At 34.1% G+C, this 20,411-nt stretch overlaps 5 protein-coding genes, 1 non-coding gene and 1 pseudogene across 11 annotated transcripts; 5 read left to right on the forward strand and 2 right to left on the reverse strand.

Annotated features, from left to right (window-relative positions):
- Window positions 1-87: 87 nt before the first annotated feature.
- Window positions 88-2,111, forward strand: C11E4.7 (PID domain-containing protein; the record flags this gene model as incomplete). 2 transcript variants are annotated; one of them, NM_001270151.4, is made up of 7 exons in its annotated part: window positions 88-236; window positions 531-985; window positions 1,034-1,195; window positions 1,243-1,286; window positions 1,431-1,650; window positions 1,700-1,834; window positions 1,879-2,111. In NM_001270151.4, the coding sequence occupies 7 exons, from the start codon at window positions 116-118 to the stop codon at window positions 1,960-1,962; spliced, it is 1,221 nt and encodes a 406-aa protein (NP_001257080.1). The 2 variants fall into 2 exon arrangements, with proteins under 2 accessions (NP_001257080.1, NP_001257081.1); NM_001270152.3 differs by lacking the exon at window positions 88-236 and having other exon boundaries at window positions 599-985; window positions 1,879-1,962.
- Window positions 2,112-3,304: 1,193 nt separating this feature from the next.
- C11E4.8 lies at window positions 3,305-14,111 on the forward strand (the record flags this gene model as incomplete). Of its 4 annotated transcripts, none has more annotated exons than NM_001373442.2 (8): window positions 3,305-3,439; window positions 6,173-6,280; window positions 6,331-6,472; window positions 6,531-6,668; window positions 7,287-7,470; window positions 13,272-13,352; window positions 13,500-13,610; window positions 13,659-14,111. In NM_001373442.2, 8 exons carry the CDS (start codon window positions 3,305-3,307, stop codon window positions 13,687-13,689), a joined length of 930 nt encoding a protein of 309 aa, NP_001360621.1. The 4 variants fall into 4 exon arrangements, with proteins under 4 accessions (NP_001360621.1, NP_001360622.1, NP_001360656.1 ...); NM_001373443.2 differs by lacking the exon at window positions 3,305-3,439 and adding an exon at window positions 5,572-5,613 and having other exon boundaries at window positions 13,290-13,352; window positions 13,659-13,689; NM_001373445.3 differs by lacking the exon at window positions 3,305-3,439 and having other exon boundaries at window positions 6,167-6,280; window positions 13,290-13,352; window positions 13,659-14,055.
- On the reverse strand, window positions 5,693-5,764 carry C11E4.t1. Its single transcript has one exon. It is a non-coding gene; the product is annotated as a tRNA-Ala (tRNA).
- Window positions 8,993-9,336, forward strand: F34H10.1 (putative ribosomal protein F34H10.1; the record flags this gene model as incomplete). Its single annotated transcript, NM_001373444.1, has 3 exons — window positions 8,993-9,146; window positions 9,194-9,220; window positions 9,326-9,336. The coding sequence occupies 3 exons, from the start codon at window positions 8,993-8,995 to the stop codon at window positions 9,334-9,336; spliced, it is 192 nt and encodes a 63-aa protein (NP_001359527.1).
- A 14-nt stretch (window positions 14,112-14,125) lies between the features above and the next one.
- F34H10.9 lies at window positions 14,126-16,107 on the forward strand (annotated as a pseudogene). Its single transcript has 5 exons — window positions 14,126-14,470; window positions 14,516-14,566; window positions 14,615-14,740; window positions 15,509-15,602; window positions 15,984-16,107. Coding segments are annotated over exons 1-5 (740 nt in total).
- A 45-nt stretch (window positions 16,108-16,152) lies between these two features.
- Window positions 16,153-17,894, reverse strand: F34H10.3 (uncharacterized protein; the record flags this gene model as incomplete). Its single annotated transcript, NM_077223.7, has 3 exons — window positions 16,153-16,850; window positions 17,112-17,219; window positions 17,346-17,894. 3 exons carry the CDS (start codon window positions 17,892-17,894, stop codon window positions 16,761-16,763), a joined length of 747 nt encoding a protein of 248 aa, NP_509624.1. The 3' UTR covers window positions 16,153-16,760.
- Window positions 17,895-18,544: 650 nt separating this feature from the next.
- On the forward strand, window positions 18,545-19,900 carry F34H10.5 (Mediator of RNA polymerase II transcription subunit 22). Its single transcript, NM_001029456.4, has 4 exons — window positions 18,545-18,635; window positions 18,722-18,795; window positions 18,844-19,020; window positions 19,652-19,900. Exons 2-4 carry the CDS (start codon window positions 18,754-18,756, stop codon window positions 19,751-19,753), a joined length of 321 nt encoding a protein of 106 aa, NP_001024627.2. The 5' UTR covers window positions 18,545-18,635; window positions 18,722-18,753; the 3' UTR covers window positions 19,754-19,900.
- The last annotated feature ends 511 nt before the right edge of the window (window positions 19,901-20,411 follow it).

Raw genomic sequence — 20,411 nt, forward strand, 5'->3', positions numbered from 1 at the left:
ATAAAACTGAACCGAGTGCAGGAACAGAAAAAGCAAGGATGAACCCCTCCCTTTTCGAATTAAATAAATAGAGGAAGGGAAGGCGGAACGGTTGCATTTTTTCATGAATGCATCCATGAACGAACTTTATGACGTGAAAGGACTTGGACTTTCTTCAATGGATACGAATATTAGAAATGCACCATCCGTTATAACATCGTCCCCTGGACCATCAGTGTCAATATCGTTAATTTCAGGTATTAGTTTTTATTAGAGAATTTTCTATATTCCAATTTCTCATAATTATTGTTAAAATGTTAATAGAAAAATTTCAAACTTATTAGGTAACCGTAGATAAAATCGGTTTGAAAAGAAAATGCTCAAAAAAATTTTCACGTTTCATGCCAAACAACAAATATTGAGAAATTTGTTTAATGAATGTTTTTTTTCAACTTTAAATGTGTTTAGCGAAAGGCCCTGAATTAATTTGAATAATTTCTTACAACAACACAAATTTTGTGTGACTACGAATCCGGAGATCAGTCTTGCAGGATTGACATTGCTTCCAACTTCGTGCCCACAATGCCATAGTTTGCATACTTTGGACATAAACAAGCTGATGTCCTCAATTTCAAGTCTTAATACTGCAACTAAAATAACTCCCCACATCTCTTCATCGTCTTGTTTTTTACCTTCATTCAGTCATCAAGTTGAAGAGAATTTTCAAAAACGAAAAATATTTAATGAAAAACCACAGCCTGAAAAAAGAATTTGTATGGAGAATATGTCGCATCCAGTTCCATCAATTCCAATCATTTCCGCACCTTCAATTCAACAGACCAAACATCCAAAGCACGTGTTTAATGATTGGATGAATTTTTTCAGCAGTTTTAATGGAGCTGTTAACTTGAAACTAGATGATGGAACAAAAGGGAACAACTTTTACTATCAGTTCCATTTGCAACTAGCACAATATTACCAAGACAAGATGTGTATGGAAGGAGTTGTAAGTGTAGACTTTTATACTGATGTTTAATGAAAAAGCAAATTTCAGATTCAGTTAGGAAAACCGTTCAAATTGGAGGAAACTTCTGACGCGGATCGCATGAACATAATCACAACTTCTGTTGCTTCCACGTACAAAGCGATGTATGACAAAGAAATAGAACGGTTGACATTGGAGAACAAAAATATGGCTGACAAAATTAGAACCCAGGTTGGACTAGAAACGTAATTGCAACAATAAAAATAAACATTTTTCAGCATGCTACGTCGATTTACTTGTTTCCTGGAATTGCATATGGAAGGTCAGTTTATCAATTCGATAGCTTTGAATCTACCTAGCTTTTTAAACTTTTTGATTTGAAAGTTGTCGTACTTCTTTTTTGATCATTCCACTTACAGCGAACTAGCAAATTATTATTGCAAATTATATTACTTTAGATTTTCAGAAATCCAAGTGAAGATTCACCCGAAGTAATTGATCATTTGATGTTCGAAATAATTTACAAGGGGTTTATGGAAGTTACACCCGAAAAAGATACAAATAATTTTGGGAAACAAGTCCATGGTGTGCTCACATCAATAAATTGCAAAACGAGAAATGAATGCTCAACGAGAGTTTCAATGATGACTGTTTCTAACAGCGAAATTGTTGTCCAAATTCCGTTTGTAAGAAATTATTTCTCAATATTGTAAATGCGTAAACAATTCATTTCAGACATCTCGGATCAAAATCTCAAACATTCTGGCTGTTGGTAAGTATGGCGAAGACCGAAACTATTTCTGTATTGCATATCACAATTCGAAAACTGTGGAGCATGTTAAAATAATTGTTTTTTGCACACACAGTTGTGTAAGTTTTAGTTCTAGACAGCGATAATGGTTAAGATTTTTCAGTTTACATCATCAGATATTGTAAATTCTATAATACGTAAGACGGCTATCAATAAAGGACGTGAAGCATTGATGATACAAATCTAAGAACACCGAAGACAAATATATATATATATATATATATATATATTGATATCTTAAGAATTTGATTCACGTTGGTGCTTGTATATTTTACTTGCGAGAAACCATTGTCATATTTAAAATAACTTCTCATGAATATTCTGTTAATTTCATTATTTAACTGTTTTTTTTTCAGTTTAGAGAACTTTATTAATAGCCTGAAAAGTTCAACAGATCTTGTTCAATAAGGAACGAACGTTTCCAAAGGGCAAGAAACCTACAGTACGCACTATACACCACGAAAACTTATGTGACACATGTTATGACTACTCTGAACTTTTTGTATCGAGAATGGGTGGAAAATTCGCATTCTTCAGTGTTCGCCGGTTTCGATTACAAACCTGATCACTTTCCTAATTTGTTCGCCAAAGATTAATAGTTAGTGAACTGTCGGTGTTCTTTGATTATTTTTTCAGTTAGTATTTTAACTGGAAGGAAATGAATGTGCTATCAACGTATTGAAAACTGTTTTAAGTTTTGGTATTCAGCATGAGCATGCTTTTTGTAATATTTAGAAAGTTTACAAAACTTTCAAAACTTGCTTGATACAAGTTGTTGTTGAGCCAATATTTGTAATAATTTCAAGCTTCAAAAATTTTTCAGAGATATCTTGAATTTTTGTATAGTTTGGATGTTGAAAAAAATTATGCACAGTGTTTGTAAAACAAGTTTCATATCACTGTGGTGAACACGTAACAATTATTCTTATTTTGGTGTTTATAATTATTCTAAAGGCTAAATTACACAGAGAATATTCATGTCTCATTTTTGAAAAATTGCAAGCATTTTGGGGTACAGCACTAAATACACAATACCCTTTTTAGTTCAGTAAACGTAATCTTCTGAACACTAGATTTTCAAGGAGCAGGAAGTGAGAAAATGCGAAAAAAATTCCCTCAAAGAAAACATTATGAAATTATTTTGCGCCAAACCCTTCTCGTCTACACCGAAAACACCGTCAGCTGTTACACTGCATTTACATATTTATTTTCCTCCAAAGCTACTAATAATTTATGATTGACGACTCAAAATTCAGAGATGAACATTCAGAAAATGAGTTGAAAACGGCGAAGAGAAAAAGAAGTGCCGTCAAAAATATTTGGTGGTCAATTACTCCATTACTTCTGCAATGCTCCTCGTGTCTGCCCATTTTTGATCAACAAGCTTTCCAAAGACGAATAATTTTTGTTTTATTTTTTCTTCAAAATAACTCTGATCGACGGGAAGTGTTATTAATAACAATTTATTGCTGTATATATATTTTTGAATTTTTAATGAATAAGGAAGAAGAACAAAAACTATAGAAGCGATGGTGTTTGTGGCGAAGGCTCACCTAATGACCATAATATTCGATGTGCTGGTCAAGACATTTGCTCCTATCACGAACTTCTGTAGTCAACTAACTATATTCTGTCTACACCTTCTTCGTGTCATCAGAGCAAAGGTAAGTACAAGATGTAAAAAGTGTTTGATATAAACTTTATAATGTTCTACTTTTTGTACCCTATTTGTTGATTTGAAGAGGAAAGTGGATATTATAAGCTTAAAAATTTTTGTGCTGGTGTATTATTTTCCCTCATTTTTAAAAATAATCGAACTTCCATTTATTTATCCATTTTAATAAATCGTTTTCCCTATAGGCTGAGAAACGGTTATCATCTAAACCTAAAAATACAAAAAACCCAACACGTTTTTATTTAATTTTTTAAAGATTTTTTTTAATGAGGGTAAATAATACACAAGTAATCAGATTTTTCATCTGTTAATCGATACAAAGTTTAGTTTGAATTTAATTCAGAGTGATATTTCTAATAATGTGTTACAAACAATTGGTACATACGATATGTACAATATGTTCGTAGACGTAGAATAAAAGGTTCTCAAAAATAAAGCCCAGATAATATTAGCAAAAACCCGGTTTACCATAAAAATGTCTGAACAACTGATCACAAAAAGCACTGAATGTGAATAATACAAGTACATATAATACTAAAACATCAGAAATATGATATTTAGTACTCTCTGGGCTTTGACTTTAAAATAAAAAGCAAATACTGAATGTCACGGGGTTTGTGATTTACAATCAAATTAAACATTGAAACCAAAAATTAGAAATATCATCTCGCTTTTCCCCATTTCTAAATGGATTTCTTTTTGCTCTGTTTCCGCCAGAACTTTTTTTGGCATTTTAATCTCCGACCCAAACAAGACTAACAAGCTAGAACACGATAAAATAAGGATCTTTTTTATGACATTTTCCTGGCGAAATTAGTTCATCTGCCCCCGAAACTACGTAGCGCTTCTTTCCCATGATTTTATGCGTCCTTTCCTGCTACACATCCTTCACTTTTCCAATTTAGGCAGGGAGGGTACAACAACTCATTACAATGGAGCTCAGCTGCCCCTAGACAAGTTTTGTAAGACAACTTTCTGTGCACCCACGACGTGTTCAGATTGACTCCAATTCACTCAATTTGACAAATTCCACTCGTTTCTCATCGAGTCATAGTTCTCCAATTATTTTGTGTTTTAAGTTTGTGTGATTTTAATCTTGGAATCGATTTCCATAAATTTCTTTTACCCTGATGATTTACTTCTTGCCAAAAAACTGGAGGAAGTGCACAACTAGAAGGTCAAAACTTCTGTTTTTGAGTTTTTCTGATGCACTAAAAAATGTAACACGATTTATAGCTAATTATGAGAAATGTATTTTTAATCAAATTTTACATTTTTATTGACACTGTAAGTGCTATTAATTTATTAATGTGTCCTATTTTCATATACATAATTATGCGAAGACTTGTTATTTCGTAAGTTTTTTAATATTATTGTTACTCATAGAAAATAGAGTAAAATTAAAATTGAACACTTGTGTATCTCTTACCAAAAACTGCTGCAACCAATTATTCGGAAAATATTGGGAAATTTTCCAGAAAACGACTTCTATATACACTTTTTAGAACTGCTATAAGATACTAGTAAATGTGATTGTTAATTTTAAAATGAAATTGTGGTTAGGCCCAGTGGAAAATTGATCATTTTATGCATTAATATGTCTGCGTTGGACGTATTTTTATTGGAACAATATCCAATTGTGACAAGTTCTGAACGCTTTCCCGAATTGGCTTCACCTCATTTGCACTTTTCAATTCCACTCGGTCTGCTAATTTTGTTTAGAAAAGCATTTCTTCCCTCTTTGGAAAAAAACGTGCCTCAATGTCTGAGCCTTGTCAAACTTGATCCGTTTAGGATGCACCCATTTTCTTCCGGTTTTTCATTTTTTTTTTTGCTAAATGTTTATTTTCAAAGCAAAAATTTGATTAAAAACACAGAATAAACAAATCAAATTGAAACAGCTCGTTTGCTTCATTTTGTTCAGTTATTTTTATAGAACTCATTGAAATTTACAAAACATGTTTTTGTGCGTGTGTGCGTTTTGGGTTGCGTGACTAGTAATTATTATGTTTGCAAAAATGTCATGAAAGTGTCATTGTCACACTGAGGAAGTCTATATTATTGCATTTAGCATTTATTTCGTCCAAACACCCACACGCTTTTGTTATTTTACTAACTAAAATGTCTTATTCAATTGCTATTGTATATACAAATCCTGACAAGGTAGTGAAAAATACTTGAAACGTTTAGAGAGCTACTGTCACCTAATTTGAAAACTCACGTCAGAAGAGGAAAACGTTCATGGAGGTATGGGGAATTGAACCCCAGCCCTCTCCCATGCTAAGGGAGCGCTCTACCACTGAGCTATACCCCCGCCAACGAACAAAAAGCGAGTTGCGGTACATATTTAAATAGGGGTAAAGTCATAAAAGATCACTTGTGAAATTCACCGCATTCGTTCAGCAAATTGTTGACGTTTTGTTAAGAAACGTATGTATAAATACGTTTCTTAACAAAAAGCATATTTTTATTGTGAATATTGATTGAATGCAAGGTTTTTTTTTGAAAATTGAGACACGCGGTACACGTGAAATAAACGACACGATTCTAGTGTCATTTAGAACGTCTTAAATTTATGGTTTCCTTTGTGCTTCCGGCTTGTTTAGATTTACCCCATTCGCATCACATCATTCTTCATTCTTCATTTGCGGTGTAATGAAAAAGCTTTAACACCAAAATTTATATTTCGAATCCGCTAAAAAACTTCTTTATTTTTTTTCAGATGAGCATTGCACACGAAAAAGAGCTGCATATCAATGAAAATGGTGTATATCCCGTTGTGAAAAAGTTGCCATCACCACTGTGCTGTTTTAAAGTGATGCATATAAGGGTTTGTTTGAGATTCAAGTTTAGTGGTTCACAAAGATGTAAATGTTCCAGACTGGAACGTTGTGGATAGCTTATTGCGAAATAATGTGGATAGTCTCCCAGTGTTCATTTTGGACTGCAGAGAGCATTGTTCGAGAAGCATTTCCTCCATACCTAATAATTGCTGGATTCACATTTACTTGCATTCAACTAGGTACGTTAAAACTGTTTTCAATTGGTGCCTACAAAAAATGATATCAAAACTATTTCAGTATTGGTGTTTTTCCTTATTCAAGGAATTCGAACGTTTCGATTAGCATACATAGAGGTCTACATGATAGGTGTATGCTGCCGGATTTTCATGTTCCTTTCCTTTTTTCTGACACTTTTATTCTTCTTCATTGTAACAGGTTTGATTTTGATAGCAACTGGAAAGAAAATGTAGTTTTCAAAGAAAGTTTATGTTTTTGGACAGTTTTTCTATATTTAAATTTCCATTTTCTCAAAGGAAGTTGAGACAAAGTTCAATATATCAGAGTACTTCAATGAAAATTTCCAATAATTTACTCATACAATTGCAAACGTAGCAAGAATAGTGAGTTACAAATAACTGGAAATTTAAAAATTAGAATGAAAAGTTTTGGTTGGGTTAAAAAGAAAAGTTTGAAAAATTAATATGCAACCATTCATGTCATTCATGCTAATGTCATGTTTGATTTATACTTTTCTGAGCAACTGACGCAAAACACCGTAAAACCGAAAGCAAATAGAATATTGGTCGATACTGTATAAGTTTGACAACTTTTAAAAGTTTTAACAATTAGTCCTTGATTATCGAACTTTTTTCAAGCAATTTTCTGGACGTCTATTCATATCGGGTCCAAATTATTTTGCTTTTTTCGGTGATCTACTTCGATTCAAATTAGTTCAATAGAGATAGAACGGTAGAAATGAATTCATGTGGTTGAAAATAATAATTAAATTTAGTTTTGAATTATTCAACACGTTCAATTACATAAATATTTCAGACGAAGATGAACGCACTAATTCCTCGCACTTCTTTCATCGCTTCTTAATTGTGAAAATCATATTCACGTGTGTCTACACACTTTTGAAAGCATATGCCCTTTACACCGCATATAGATGTTACTCATACATTGCGAAAACTCGGAGAGCCATTGCCCATCTCACATTATTTGAAGATCCGACAAGGTACGCCCATCATCACCCATTGTACTCTAATAATCCATCAAAATTTCAAAGAATATAACATCACTCGTCCGCATTACAAATATTTTTTTCTTATAAAACAATTTTACCTTTTTTTTCAATTTTCATTTTTTAACTCCAATTGATGATTTGTCAAAATCGTGGTTTAAAAATTGTTGAGAACATATTCATGGACTAGTGAGCAAAAGCGAAGAAGAGCACTGATTAGAAATGATCAGTGACCAGAGTAATTTTAAATAAGGAAGCCTTCTACGTATCTAGGTGAGAACGTGAATTATTTAAAACTACCTACTCAATGTCGCAATCTCCGAGATGAACTTCAATGTTGCAAAAAATGTGTTATTTTCAAATAAAAATAATAGCGTCTAAAATTTTTCTTTATAAGCAAAAAGTAAACTCGTCGGAAAAAACATTTGAGACCATCTCTCTATTCGAACTACGATTAAAAAAGCAGCTTTACGCATTCGTCACAGCAAAACTGAAAATTTATGTACTGCCGGTTATCATATTTTCATTAGGCGAACAATTTTTGCAGCAGTTCAAGCAGAACATTATTACATTAAAACTCATTTATGTTCTCCAGTTTGATTCTAAAATGTGTAACTAATAATATTTTCGAAATTTCAGTCGTTTCAGAAGATTCATCAAGCTTCGATGTTGGCTTGAATTTTTTTAATTTGAGAATTGAGCGTTCAATCAATTGCTAAGAAAAATTGAAATTGTTGTAGATCATTTTTCACTCCAATTTTAAAATCAGATTATTTATGAAAACTTCATATGTCCTAACTCGCATATCCAATGCTATTTCGGAGTTCAATATTTGTCACAAATCCATTTTGTTTTCTCAAATATTTTCCTATCAATGTGAGAATGCGTACTGACTATTTCTCATCATTGTCTATGCCGATTTACTAAATCCGATGTATCTTGAGAAATTCGTCTACGATAATCCAACTATTTCTGGATGAAGTTGTGCGTTCCTATTGTGTTCCTATTGTGGCTAGGTTTTTGAAATAGAATGCAAATAAAACTAAAGGAATCATTTTATTTTTTAATCTTTGAAAATTCCGCATACAAATCCTTCTATTGTTTAATTTAGCATATTGTTAAAATTTCCTGTCTTTTCAAAAGTTATGGTAGTATTTCCGGTTTCACTTTAATATTTATTCATATTTATTATCCACTCAGACAGGTGCGAGTCACGACTAACCGACTCAAAATCAATGCTAATTAGCAAAACACCAAAAAACCAGAACTAATTTGCTTAAAACCACGGCTAATTAGCAAACAATTGCTAATTAGCAGAAAATCCGTGCTAATTAGCAATTAATATTGATTTTTGTTTTCTTTCATTTGATTTTATGAACCTGATTTTTAATAACTTATTTATTTATTTTTATTGTTTATTCATAATTACCGTGTGGTATTGAACTTGCTCAACTTTTTAAATAGTTTTTTGTATAATTCTAAATTTCAAATGGGGAAAAGGAAGTTCCTCTAGACGATGGAGAATTCATGCCGCCAGCCACGAACAACTCAAGAGAAGAAAAAGAGGAAGAAACTACAGATGTTTGTTCGGCTAATGCCGAAAAATCAACGAAAATCCTCAATTGTGCAGAAACTCATTTCACCCTTCAAAGACGGCTTCACTTGTAAAGGTAGAGCTATCTGGTGTTTTATTTATCACAGAAACATGTTATTACAGAGGAGAAGCAAAGACTCTGCTTTGCCGGTAATTTTCCTTTCACGTCGATTCTCGAAAAGCTGAGCTTGACATTCCTCGGGCTGCTTTGAGTACGACTCTGCCGGACGCATTTATAATTTATACCTGTTTCAGTTGTCAGCTAGGAAATAGCGACTGTGGAATCAAGGCTGCGGCTACCATCTACGTCAACTGTGAGCTTCTCGGAGGAGCCAAGAAAAGAAAGAAAAAGGTCTACACCATTCCAAAGAAGAACAATATAAGCCAAAGGAAGTCAAGCTCGCCGTCCCCCAAGTACTTCAAGGTAAGCGAAGTGTCTATTTCCAGAAGAATCAGCTCCGGCTAGAAAGTTTGGGACGATTAATATCTTGATATGGTGCCAAAACCAAATTTCAATATTTTCAGATCGACGAGAACGGCAAGATCAGCCGTCTACCAACAGGGATACTAACAGCCAGCATTCAGAGGGAAGCCTTCATGACCCAGCCCACCACACTACGGAAGATGTCCCAACATCCTTGTCGTTGACACCTCTACTGCCGCTGCCACTTCAAACGAGAAGGAAGGAAAGAAGTAGACTATTAAATGTTAGATTTTTATCAAAATAAAACTGTTGTTTTTTTTAATTATTATTTGTTCGGGGGATGATTCGTAATAGCACATAGGATTTTTGGGTGCTTTTCCTCGCACACTAAAATCTTGATATATACATCAAGATTTTAGTGTGCTATAGTGAACACTATAGTGAACAAAATGTTCGGAGAAGGAGTTCTCCAAAATGCTTTTCAGAAATGGTGTCGCTCAATTTGTATCGATGACATACAAAATCGGACGCAAACAAATTTTGGATGGTGGAGTAGATGCTGTGTTCCACGAGAATTATCTCGTTATTCAAGTTTCTTTCGATAGAAGCCTCACAAGAGGCGCGACGGCGCAATGGGTAAGGCGTCGGCGTTCGGTGTGAAGCAATGCGGGTTCAATCCCCAGTAAGTACATTTGATTTGACAAGAGTGGGTTGGGAGCAGAAACAGAGCCGGACATGACAGGGAGAGCAAGATGTGGGAGACGCGGTATCCCAGAATGGGACGGCAGGGTTATAATAGGTGGGAACAACTGCGGGGACAGGAAACTGTCAAAAAAAAAGTTTTTCATTTTCGGTATCAAAAACCAGAGCTAATTAGCAAAAAACCAGAGCTAATTAGCGAGAAACCAGAGCTAGCCCGGTTGACTCTATCCCTGGTCAAAAAGCTAATTAGCAGTGATTTTGAGTCGGTTAGCCGTGACTCGCACCTGTCTGAGCAGTATTATCAAAACAATCTTTAAAGCTAGTAACACTCACTAAAATCCAATTTTAATAACACAAAAACTGCGAAATGCCATTTGCAGAAATTTCGGCGGCCAATGTATAAAGTTGAAAAATAAAAGTTTTAGAAGGTGGAAGACAATGTTTCATTCCCTTATAATTATAATTTTTAGTATGTCAACGGTGCATAGTTTTATTATAAAATATACATACTTCAATATTTTCTCATAAGATTTATGTATTCAATTATTTAACTTACTAACTTAACTTTAACTTGTTAGATACATTATTTGAAAATTTTGTAATCCCAAAATAACTCCAAACTACCAACATCATAATAATACTTTTCAAAAAAAAAGTTCAAATTTTCACTTTTGTGGCCAAAATGTCAATAAAAAAGGAAAAATTTAGGTAAAATCTTTAATTTGTCAGTTTGTCTCTGTCGCAGCAGCTGGGAATTAGTCTTGAAATAAATATCACTTTTACAAGAGAAGTTTGACTTCTGGAAACTTAAACGCATCGAAAATTGTGAAGTATCAGAACTCCTTCTTTTGTTCACATCAGGACTCCTTTTCATAGGTCTACCTGGTCATTGTTGTATTTTATTCTGGCCCTCATCATTTTTTTTCTTTTCATTCCTTTCTTACATTTCCCACATTTTCAACGGAATACCCACCATACTAGGGTTTCATTGTTGGATAGATCGAGCAGTTGTAATAGTCGTTTCACTACTCTTTTTTGAAATTTGTTATTTTTTAATTCTAAAAACCTAGAAATCATTAGACTTGGATTCAACGAACCTTTGACGTAACACAAAAGGCCTTCTCAATGCAATGTTAATTTGTTGTTGGAGTGTTGCGAACTCGGATTAGGAAGATTCTAGTCAGGTTCTGTCAGTTTCTCTCTGTTTGAGAGTTGATGGAATCATTTTTGATGTGTCCTATTCATTTTGATATGTGCGCGAAGAACCACCAAAATAAAATTGTTGCCAAAAAAAAGTCTCGCTTTTAAATAAATAAATACTCTCTTGACGAAGAATTTATTTCAAAATTGTTGGGTTAAGACAATTACAAGTCAGAAACTGCTTCTTTAGATCTACTAATTAAACTTGAATTCAAAATAAATCTAAGGATAATTTTGTTCTTGTTGTTGTTGTTTTTTTTACATTTTTGAGTTCTCGGTACAATTTCTCATTCTTTCATGGTCTTTAATTATTATATTTACTAGTAATTTTTCCAAAACTTAATTAAATATTCTTGGCGATTATTGTTCTAAATGTGTTTATTCTCGCGTGTTTGCTTTTAGTAAAGCTTTAAAAATTGTAAAAAATTGAAGAATTTGTTTTACAATGAATTTGGACAAAATATAGACAACAGATTTGGAATCTGAAATTCTCATATTCCGACTAAAATTAAGCTGTTTGTTACATAAAAACAAAAATATCGGGCTACAGATTGATATGTAGTACTCATCGGAATCTTAATGAACTGAAAAAAATATTCTCCAGCTTTTTTTTGAATTGGATATAATAGCAAATTGAAGATAGACTATTTTCGCATTGTTCAAGTATTTACCTTAATTGGTTTCTTTTTTGCAAGTTGAAGTGTTTGGCTGTACTGATTTAAGTAAGAGAATTTACAAAGCTTAGTATTTTTTGAGAAAACAAACTTGCATAGTTTGAAAATCGTTTTTATTTCCAAGTATTTTTTTGATGTTGATAGAAAGTTCCACACTAAAAATAATTTATGTTTATGGTGGATGAGCGTTTAAAAGATCAAATATATAAAACACGAAATTTATTCTTGAATGGTCACGTCCGTAAAAAATCAGACGAATCGTTGAGATTGTTCTTGAAATTACAAAATTTCTAGAATGTGTTCTTTTTTGATGACAACTTTTTTCATTACAATATCAGTGCCTACCTTGAGTTTGAACAATCATTGAATACATTTTTCATCACAGACTATACACAATTTTTCTTCTAATCAAACTTCACCAATTCCCAAAGTCCCATTTCCACGTGAAACGAAGCCTAAAATGACACATTTTGTTATTGTGATACGATAATTTTCATCAAAACGCGTAATATTCCCAAGTGGTATCTTTAGTGATACGTAAACACGTAGTTATCCATTTACCTATAAAGGAGCGTGATCGTCAAAATACATTAATCTTGTTTTCACTTCACTTGCAATTCCTCATATGGTTTGGTTAATTTTCTTCAATTGTAAGAATTCGTAGTTTTTTCTTTGAAATGAAAGTTAATCGAAGCAAATGAAAACATTTAATTTTTGATTTATGGTTCTTAGAGAGACTTTTTGAATTTCTTATCGCTTTCAATCGTCATTGACATCTTAAAGCAGACGGATTTACCCCGAAGTTCGGACGCTTCATTGAGGCCAAAATAAGCGCATACAAGCAGTTTACACATGAAACGTGTATTTTTTTAGTTTTTAAAACTATTTAGTTTGCTTCTTTCTGTGATGTTTTTTTTTGAACTGGAAACTGATTAGACAACATAATTCATTCATTTGTAACTAGGAACTATTTGGGCAGTTTTAGTTGACATAATCTTCACGTGCAATTTCTACTCGAAAATAATTATTCTAGTAGTAAGTAATAGAGATTTTTTAAATATTTTCCCTTTGTTCGACGCTTTAAACAATTCAAATTTCTAAGATCACACCTCACTTTTTCGAATTGCCATTGTTGGAGACAGATTAATACGCATGTGCCAAATAGTCTATTGTGACTTTTGATTTCACATTCTTTTTTCAGTGACCCCATTCATTTCAGCCATGTGCAACGCCTCGGTAGCAGTCATTCTACTTTTCGTTCTATGCTTCCATCAAACCACGAGTAAGTCAATCGTTGATATAGTTTATAAAATAAAAAGTGAAAATTTTTCATATTCCAAAATTTATAATATATTAAATGCAAAAAAATCTTGTTAGGCTCATAACCAGGCAAAAGATACATTGATTGACTTCAAGTTCAATTTTACAGGTGCCGACTTTACGGATGCCGAATCTGCGATACAAGTGCCACGCCGGAGCGCCGAGATGTACTGGGTAAACCGTGCCATGCCAAACAAATATCGGAAATATCGCACCTACAGTAGGAGAAGTGTTTCACAACGTTGGAAACGTCTCTATCCACTTCCAGGTGTTCTCCAATCAATCGCGCCGGAGGATAAGATGCGTTACAGTCAGCAGCTGAAGATGCGTCTTGCTCAACTCTCTCAACACTGATGACTGCCCAGTTCTATATCTTCAGCTTTTGCACATGACATCCAATGCAATGCATAATCGTAAAAAAACAACAACACTTATTACACCCCGTCACCGCATCTCAATTCACACCAAACTTTTGGGCCTCTCAGATTCTTGATTTTCGTTGCGAATCTCATTTTTCTCGTTTTTATTCGCTTCTCATCTCATCATCACGCCTCCTGTTTCTCATGAAATCCTTTGTGGTTTCAAGTTGTAAACCTTCAACAAAAATCCCCAATATTATGTGATGTGATTTTCTTTTTTCTCTCACGAATAAAATGTCATTTGCCGTTTGAGTCCAATGAACTCTGTATTTCAGCTTTATCGAATAAATGTTTAATTCAAAAAATTCAAATTCAGATGGATTTCTTCATTTCTGATTCTTACTTCTACGATTTTAATATTACAAAAAAGGATGAATCATCTGTGAAAAGCACTGCGCAAAATGCACATGTGCTCATTGAAATCAACATTTCTGGAGAACGATTGGAAGCGGACGATTCAGAAATTAAACAAATCATCAAAACAGTAATTTTTGTCAGGACATGTGATAAAATATCAATTACTAATAAACAAACCGTTTTGAGTGACACCTTTTCTGCAGAAGCTTTTTCTAAAGTTGTAGATGAAATGTCTGAACCATCAGCTTCATCAACGATACTAAGCGTTTCTACATTAAGAATTCCTCTCACTTCAACAGATAGGGTATTTACAATGCATTTAGGTTTTGCTTAAATTATTTATTTTCAGGACCAACTGCGTGCAATGATAGTCCTGCTAAATGAAAGCAGCAGCGTTTTGGTGAAGATATGATTCAATGAGCAGTTAATTGACTCAGTTTAATTGCAGCTCAAAATTCGTCAGCGGTTCTCGTTGAGAGCGTCTACGCGTTGCGACGTCATACATTGTCAAATTCAGATGCAGTTACAAGAGCTTTTCGGGGAGTTTCGGAGTAATGATGCCGATAAATTTAAGGTGAAATGATAAGGAAATAAACATCTATAAAATTTAAGCAAAAGTCATGTGTGTAATCAATATTAGTAATCTGCTACGATAAAAGTGGATAAGAAAGGTATTAAAAAGTATTTTTATGGTGCAATATCATAATAAAACATTTCAAAATCTGGAAATTTTTTACGCTGAGTCGGACCCTTTTTTTGAAAATCGTAGATCAAAAGCGGTTTTGCTTCTAGTTTCCTGTTATAATTATGTTCAGAATATTCATATTTCAACACTGTAGAGGTTAAAACATGCGACAGTTTTTAAAGATTTATTGAAAAAAAGATTTCCCCATTGACCCTACTCATTTTTTAACGTTTTAAAGGGCTTTTAAACGTCGTTTACTGGAAATTGGCGACATTTTCTAAATAACTATGTAACTCTTTTGTGCACAGTAACATTGTAATGATGCCAAATGTTATTATAGGAAATATAGAGTGAGATTAATATATCATTCACGCACTAGAAATATTTTGTAAAAAATGGTGGCATTGATCGGCAATGCAAGTGGCAAAAATCAATATAAAGAAAATACATTGAAAATACATTAGAAAACACATGACAATTTATCAAAACTTTTTTTTACTCAAAGTTAGTCTTAGGAAGCGGTGAAATTGGTTTCGTAACTTGTTTCATGATGTTTATGTGAAAAAAACTCGTTTCGATTTTTCAGGAACTTTTTTTTATTAAAAAAATATAAATAATTATATGGTCTTCTAAAATTTTAAAATAATATTTTTCCAGGAAATGATTCCGCATAATCGTGATGCATTCCTATTGATTTGGGATCACTTGGCTCAACTCATCGTCGATTCTTGCTATCATACCTAAAAATGAGGTAATAAACGTGGTTAAATTTAAAGCGCTAGTGTTGTATTTGTAAAAAACCCTACTATGGTGCCAAAATAACCTAATATCACAGCTAAACTTTTCAAAAATTGTTGAAAAAATTTTTATGGACAGTCAAAAGTGACACTTGCCACTTTTTGATAAAAATATAGCACTGTCGCATGTTCTAATCCCTACAATGTTTGAGCCTAAATATTTGAAACGTAAGTAGAAAAATCGAAGATTAAGATTTTAACAAGATTTTTTTTTGTTCGGCGGCTTCCAAAAAGTGTCAAAACTGTAACTTTGACAATTTAACAAGTTTTTAAATGTTTAAATATGACATTAATATGGCATTTGGTCATTCTGGTGCCACATGCATGTTTTGCAGCAATTTTCCCAGTGGCGCTACTACACCTTCAGGACTAATGATTGTATTTTTGACAGCAACAAGCAACTGTCTGCATTGTGATTTTGTACAATTATCTCCAGTATCCAAACAATTCAACATTTAATTTGATTCAAATTTGCATAACTTTGATTTCACAATATCTTGTTTTCCGTTTAAAATTTATTGTTCAAATATAATAATTCGAATGATAGAAAGAATGAATGGAATTAAGTGATTTGATCACAAAAAACATTATCCAATAAATCAGGAACGTATAGATTTGGCAAGCCGGATTTTTTCAATATACAAAATAAATGTGTTGGGAGTAAAAATAGAGTAGTTAAAACCGAGGGTCTACGGAAGGAATCACGATATAAAACTGCAAGGGGAAATTCACAGGACATTGATACAATGATATCGTTTGTTATTCGAAAAGCTAGGACAGAGATGAGGAATTTAGATACAAAAATACAAAAGTAGAGTAACTGAGGGCAACTAAATTGTGAAAAGCATACAATGATATTTTAATTTGAGAGAAGCGTAGAGGGAATTAACTTTTTGAATTTACGATCAACGTGTTCAAAAAGCAAACAATGTACAAAGATGTCGGATTACATTTTTGATTGGATAACTGATTCCCTTTTAAAGTGGAGTCGGAATCACGCGAGAAACATTTAAGGAGAGCGTCAATACTTTGACAAAAACAGTGGTGTGTAAGTCAAAAATTTGGTTATAGATTCTTGTTCAAATGTACACTTTTGTTATGTTACGAGATGTTTAAGCAATGCTTACAGATGAACGACGATTCAGAGTATGGATGAGCTCACGATGATAATCGATGCGTTCAGCAAACATTGGTGCAAATACCTTAAAGTCAATAAATTCATTAATAAGATTTAATTGAAATTGTCTACACATCTTAATCTGTGTAAAAAATTTTATTATGCGTAGTTATTCCTGTACAAAATTTCAGAGAAAAGCGGAAACTTCTATTACATCAGTTATGAATTTCAAATTTAATTCAGTTTTAGAATGATTTAGAATTTAGAATAATAAACTGAACTACGTTTAATTTACTAGACAACACAGCACGTTTATCCGGTCACAGTTTTGAAAAGTTTTTTTTACCTGGAACTGCTCATGGGTTGTAATTTCGTTGAGACGAGACTTGAAGTCAGAAACTTGGCGTCCAAAAAGCGTGAGATAGGTCACCGATTCCTTGCCTTGCAAGCTGGCCTGAAACAACGGAAATTGACAATTTTTTAGGGAACGCTGGCATTTCTGATTTTCCCACCCGCAACACGCATTTTCTCCTTTTCCAAATACGTGGAGTTACCATTTCCAAACTTCCTCCAAACTTACGCGAGCATCCAATGTCCAATCAGCCATTTGTGTGAAGTACTCTAGCTGAGCTCTCTCCGCCACTGACAACGGGGATAGACGATTGCATTTAGCTGCTTCTACCAATGCTTCGTAATGGCGACGGTGTGGGTGTAGGAGCATTTGATCATTCAGTTGTTTGCGAAGATGACGAAGGATATCTAATTGGATATAAGACCGGTATTTTACTTGTTGTTCGTGATAGTGAATGAGGCTTTGGATTTGTTGAAGATGTTGGCACTGTTGAAGAGGTCCCATCTCAGGAAGTGTCGGGCGTCCATTCACAAATGTCATTGCTTTCGGACGACATGGTAATCCATTATGTCCAAGCTTCGGGCTTGAAAGTTGTTGGATAGTCTGCAAGACTTCCACTGGCATATACTCCTCCACTTCTACTTTTGCAACTTTCTCGGGTGGGCCTTCAACCTCTGCGACCTCAGTGTTTATCGTGAGCTTTCTAGTAAGCTTTGGCGATTCCTTTGATTCAGCATCCTCGATATTCTTTGTTAAGTTTTCCACGGTGTCGGTCATCTGAAATCAAGAAAACTTGGGCTGGGGATTATGAAGGCTTTGAGCAAGTTTAAGTTTTACAAGAAGAACTTATTAAGAACAATAAATATTGAAGCGGGGAGCAAAGTGTACAATTAAATGAAATTTTTGGATTGATCCTAAAATAATTGATACTCGTATTTTGTTATAACATGAGCTTTCCCACACACAAAAAGCCAGCTACCGTGTACAAAAGTTGTATCTGTGCTTGGCTCCTGCATGGCGCTGAGTGCTACCCGGAGCCACTTCTAAGTCCACTTCTGTCTTCAGCCTCATCTTACATCTCATTGCGTTTTCAGAAAATTTTTCTTCTCTTCAACACCACTTGTGCTGTTTCCAAGGCTTCCAGCGTGTACTTCTTATTTCGATTCTAGACATAAACTTTCTTCAATTTCACCCATACACTCCTCCAACCCCTCTGCGCTTCAATATAATTAGTTTTAGTTCGGGTATTCGCTATATGGAAATTGATGACAGTTTTCATATCAAGGAATTGAAGTTCACTTACTCTATTCTTATTTTAATGGGGATGATGTCCTGTTGGAGAAGACAAACGAAAAAACACGAAATTGGTAAGCTACGTGGACGACGGCGGAAATTTTTTGTGTTGATAGTTGTCTCTATCACATAACTAAACACATTCGTTTTCATTCCCATCAATACAATTGAAAACGCGTTCCTATTCAGTTAGATTTTTCACTCATAGTTACTTTCCTTGAAAAAGTAAGTTCGTCTGTTATCCCGAGGTTAAAACTGAGTTCAAGGGAAATAATTGTTAAATGTCGATGTCATCTATTCTTTATTTCTAGAAGTGCATCCATCTCCACGGAAGATCAGCGACATGTATGAACCTCCTCGTCAAGTTCTAGACTATCGTCACATTGTGAGTACATGTTGAAAGCCAATATTTATATATAATTACACGTCTTAGGAACAAATTAACACTGTGATCTTTCACTTTCGTGAGCTATCCCGTCAGGTGACCATGCAACTAGGAGTGGTTCCCAGTTCGGTTATTGCTGAACTTCGTGGTCTAAATCAACGAATTGTTCACGCAATTGAACTCATCGAAGGCGACACGGTTCGTAATGAACGGGCTCCATTTGAGGTAACAACCGGATTGCAGATAGGTGGTCTAACATAAATGAGAAGGGGTGACGGATGACTACTGTTGCGCAACAAAGCCTTATTAAATATGTTTGGAGTCTGTTCAGAATTCTGTGAAAACGAAATTTCTAAAAACAATCTCTAAATTTTGACAACGTTATTTTTCCCTATTAGAATTGCAATATTGCTCAATATTGTTTTCTATTGGGAAATTGAAGGGCAAGATTAAAATACTTGTTACATCAATCACTTATTTTGAGTGAAAGAGTAATCGGCTATAATTTTTTTTAATTGATAAATTTTAAAACGCTTAAATTTTAGTACTTGTTCAAAACCAAACAAGGTAATACGTCAGAAAATTTGTAAACCTTTTAGTAATCAATTTTAAAACGGTTAAAAATATCAATGTACTTTTGTGATTTCATTGATTGTATTAAAAAAGTTTGCAAGACTAATGAGAGAGAGAGTGAGCAAATCCTTGTTGGGCTGCAAGAATATGCCTTGAAATTCCACTTGAGTGCAACCCTTAATAGAAAAATATGCTATTTCTTGGAACCTTATTTTTGAAAAAACGGTACACCAAAATTGTGTTGCGAAATAATTGAAACACTATAAAAATTACGTTCTTTCAGGCGAAATTGGAGTTCTACCACCAGGAATACGAGGAAATCAAAGTTCTATTCAACGAGCTTGAGAGTATTCTCAACAACTCACCGTCACTTTCAATGCAGTGAAATGTAAATTATTGTTTACTCGTCTTTATAATGTTTCCAAACGTTCAAAAACTAGTAACAATTTACAAAAACTAGTAATTGTTACTGATTGACTTTATTGCTTTTTTATGTGATCCTTTAATCGTAATGAACTAGTGAGTTACCACATTAATTGATGATTATAACGGGTCGGTGGGAGGGGAGAGATTAGACAGATTACCGGTGTCTGTGTAACCATTGCTAGGTAAGCCAATTTCATTGCGGTAATGACACGAGTCAATACGGCAAAAAGGCGAACAGCTTGGAAGGATGATGATGAATGAATAAAAATAAAGTGAAGCAAAAAGTGTTGTGTTGTGAGTGTGTACGCCGGAGGCGGCTGTGGTGGTCGGTGGGCCACACACAACACACTGGCCGTTTGCTGCGTAGGAGCGGGGATGGAGAAGAGACGAGGAAAAAATGAGACGAGGACCGACCTCCGGAGCGAACGATTTGGAAATGAGCGGAAAAAGAACAACACCCTGTGCTACGTTTACGGGCAGGCGGTCAGCGTCGTTGCGGTAGTCGAACTAGAGGAAAGCGATGCGGAAAAAACAGTGAGACACTTGAGAGGCGCAGAGAAAACAAAACTGTCCCGTCAAAAAGAAAGATGACACAGGCAAGGGCTGACCACTGTGCT

Source organism: Caenorhabditis elegans, chromosome X (genome assembly GCF_000002985.6).
Source record: "Caenorhabditis elegans chromosome X".
Lineage (NCBI taxonomy): Eukaryota > Metazoa > Nematoda > Chromadorea > Rhabditida > Rhabditidae > Caenorhabditis > Caenorhabditis elegans.